General features: G+C 50.6%; 1 protein-coding gene across 1 annotated transcript; it reads left to right on the forward strand.

Moving 5' to 3' along the window:
- Nucleotides 1-1,424: 1,424 nt before the first annotated feature.
- LOC132087801 (uncharacterized) lies at nucleotides 1,425-2,817 on the forward strand. Its single transcript, XM_059494297.1, has 3 exons — nucleotides 1,425-1,960; nucleotides 2,016-2,457; nucleotides 2,575-2,817. Exons 1-3 carry the CDS (start codon nucleotides 1,425-1,427, stop codon nucleotides 2,815-2,817), a joined length of 1,221 nt encoding a protein of 406 aa, XP_059350280.1.
- Nucleotides 2,818-3,159: the final 342 nt, after the last annotated feature.

The following is a 3,159-nucleotide window of genomic DNA, read 5'->3' on the forward strand; positions in this document are numbered from 1 at the left end:
AAGAAAGTTGGGACTCGTTGGGCCATCCAAACGCATAAACGTCGTCTCGTATGACGGAGCCACGTCTAACGTTACGGCTTCCGTAGTAAACTTCGCCTTAACATCTCGTGATGGTAAAAGCCAGTTTGAAGTCAAGCACGCTTACGCCGTCAACAATTTGAAGGTGGCGCCGAATTCGCCGATCGACCCTCGACAGTTGGAGTCATGGAAACACCTACGTGGTATTGACGTCCCGACCGTGCAACAAGAGGACGTGACCGTGCTGATAGGAATTGACGTCGCAGATGCCCATGATCATGTAGCTTCCATCAAGCCGCCGGCTGGAACGACTGGGCCCATCGCCTTCAAGACGCCGTTTGGCTGGTGTTTAGGTGGACAAACGGGCCCGCCACAAGACGGACGCCCGTTCATCGCTCATCTAGCCACCGTGGAACGTCCTGAAGACCTAAATGAGCTGGTGAAGAAGTTCTGGTAACTTGAGGCCAGTGAAATAGAAATAGAACCACCCGTTCCATCTGAGGAAGTCCTACGTGGAAAACGCATCCTACAATCTTCCGTAAAACGTATTGGTAACCAGTACCAAGTCGGCTTAATGTGGAAAGCCGACGACGTAAATCTTCCAAACAGTCTGGCATCTGCATTGAAGAGGCTCTACGCCCTTGAACGACGTTTTCATCGAGACGCGGAGTTTGCCCAAAGGTACGATGCAGTGGTCAAGGAGTACATCGGCTAAAGACATGCCTGACTCTTAACGACCCAAGAAGCCCAGACGGAGACAAACAAGACGTGGTATCTACCACACCACGGGGTCGTGAGCCCTTCCAGCTCATCGACTAAAGTTCGTGTCGTATTCGATGGAGCTGTTGAGTTTGGTGGCACATCGATTAATCAAAACCTGCTTCGGGGACCTAACTTACTCGTTAACCTGCTTGGTGTGCTCATCCGCTTCCGCCGCAACCTCGTACCAGTCGGAGCGGACATTGAAAAAATGTTCCACCAAGTGAAAGTCACGGGAGAAGACCAGGCAGCATTCCGATTTCTCTACCGGACGTCTGGCAGTATTTCAGCTCCGTTAACATGCCAGATGACGGTTCACGTATTTGGAGCCATATCCTCCCCAACGAGCTGAATCTTCGCCCTCAACAAGACGGCCGATGACCACCGCAGCCAGTTTCCAGACGTAGCCGATAGCGTTCGACGTAATTTCTACGTCGACAATTATCTCGACTCCTTCGACTCCGAAGACGAGGTCATCCAACGGTCCCGCCAAATGAAGTCGCTTCTCCAGTTAGGCAGTTTCAATTTGACAAAATGGACGTCGTTATCAAGAACGGTGATAGCTGCGTTACGAGAGTTTGGCCTCGCGTCAACCAACTCTGGATCTGGACTTGGAGAAACTTCCCGTCGAAAGAAAGCTGGGAGTAATGTGGGACAGCGAGCGAGATATGCTGACTTTCAAGATCCGGAAGCCGCCAAACAACGTGACCCTCACGAAGCGAGCCTTCCTAAGCATCATCTCTAGCGTCTATGATCCGTTGGGACTGGTTGCCCCAGTTATTTTCGTGATGAAGTCTTTACTCCAAGACATCTGGACCAACCAGGAGCGGATCGGTTGGGACGACGTCGTACCGGAAACATCGAGTCAACGTTTCCATTGCTGGTACGACCATCTTGAAAAATTGGAGTCGCTGTTACTGCCGAGATGCTTCCGTTCCAAACGAGGACGTTGGACTCAACAGCACCTCCACGTCTTCGCGGATGCAAGCTCCAAAGGGTACGGAGCAGTAGGCTATTTCCGTACGATATTCGAAGATCAGTCCATCAACGTGTCTTTCGTTTTGTCGAAAACACACGTTACGCCGGTGAAAGGTCTTACGATTCCATGTTTAGAGCTACAAGCCGCAGTAGAAGGTCTCAACATCGCCCTCACGATTTGCCGTGAGCTGGAGATCGATTTGCGGCAAGTAACCTTCCACACAGACTCACAAACGGTGCTGCGGTGGATCCATTCAAAGACATGCCGATTTCGTCTTCGTCGACAAAGTCTTCGTCAACAACCGCATCGGAAAGATACTCCGAAACACAGGTCGTCGACAATGGCGTCACGTTGCTGGAGACTTAAACCCAGCGGATTCCTGCAGTAGGGGTATCGACAAAAAGGACGTCAACGAATTGGTCTACTTCCATCGAGGACCTTCGTTCCTGAACCTCGACCCTTCAGAGTGGTACACTTGGGAAGAGATTACGGAGCCGGAAGAACGAGACGTAAATGTAATTCGTGTCTTGGCAGTCAAAACGGAATATGAGAATCATGTCATCGACCGATGCGTCGCACGTTTTTCCAGCTTGGTGAAACTTCATCGAGTGCTGGCCTGGAGTAAAAGATTTGCCAACAACGCCAGAGCAAAACTACGTGGAGAAAAACCCATGGTCGGAGAGCTAACGGTAGAAGAAATTGTAACGTCACTGACAAAATACATCGTACGTGCACAGGAATTGGCCTTTGCTGAAGAATTTTACGCCCTTCGCAAGAATCTGGAATTTCCAATCAGATTAAAACTTCGCACCTTCAAGCCTTTCTTGGATGAAGTCGGACAGATGCGAATTGGCGGACGTATACTTCAAGCGCCGATCGACTATGCAGCTAGGCACCCCATACTTCTACCAGCATCTCAATCCTTACCAAAAAGGATAATTTGGGATCACCACGTTAGACACATGCACGTCAAGACCGAAAGACTGCTGACAGACCTACGTTCACGCTATTGGATACTCTCTGGACGTAAAGTGGTAAAATCCGAACTCAACAATTGCTGACCTTGCAAGCGCACGTCGGCAAAGCCTAGCCCGCCGTTGATGGCTTCCCTTCCAGCTCATCGCTTAACGCCTCATCTGCCCGCGTTCACGTACACAGGGGTCGATTACTTTGGACCATTGACTGTACGAGTTGGTGCACGGGGACGGAGACATGAAAAACGTTGCATCAGCCTAATCACGTGATTCACCACGCGAGCAGCTCACCTGGAAGTGGCCAACGGGCTCAGTATGGAGGAGTTCTTACTCTGCTTCTCCCGTTTTGTTAGCCTACGCGGAAAACCGAAGGTCGTTTATAGCGACAATGGGACAAACTTTGTCGCCACCGAGCAAGAGTTGCGACAA

The sequence above is a fragment of the Daphnia carinata genome, chromosome 3 (assembly GCF_022539665.2).
Source record: "Daphnia carinata strain CSIRO-1 chromosome 3, CSIRO_AGI_Dcar_HiC_V3, whole genome shotgun sequence".
NCBI classification, from domain to species: Eukaryota; Metazoa; Arthropoda; class Branchiopoda; order Diplostraca; family Daphniidae; genus Daphnia; species Daphnia carinata.

Coding starts and splice junctions, on each gene's coding strand:
- LOC132087801 (XM_059494297.1), top strand. CDS start 1,425: ATGTGGGACAGCGAGCGAGATATGCTGACTTTCAAGATCCGGAAGCCG. Junction 1,961..2,015: donor GAGCTGGAGATCGATTTGCG/GCAAGTAACCTT, acceptor ATCCATTCAAAG/ACATGCCGATTTCGTCTTCG. Junction 2,458..2,574: donor AGCTAACGGTAGAAGAAATT/GTAACGTCACTG, acceptor CGCACCTTCAAG/CCTTTCTTGGATGAAGTCGG.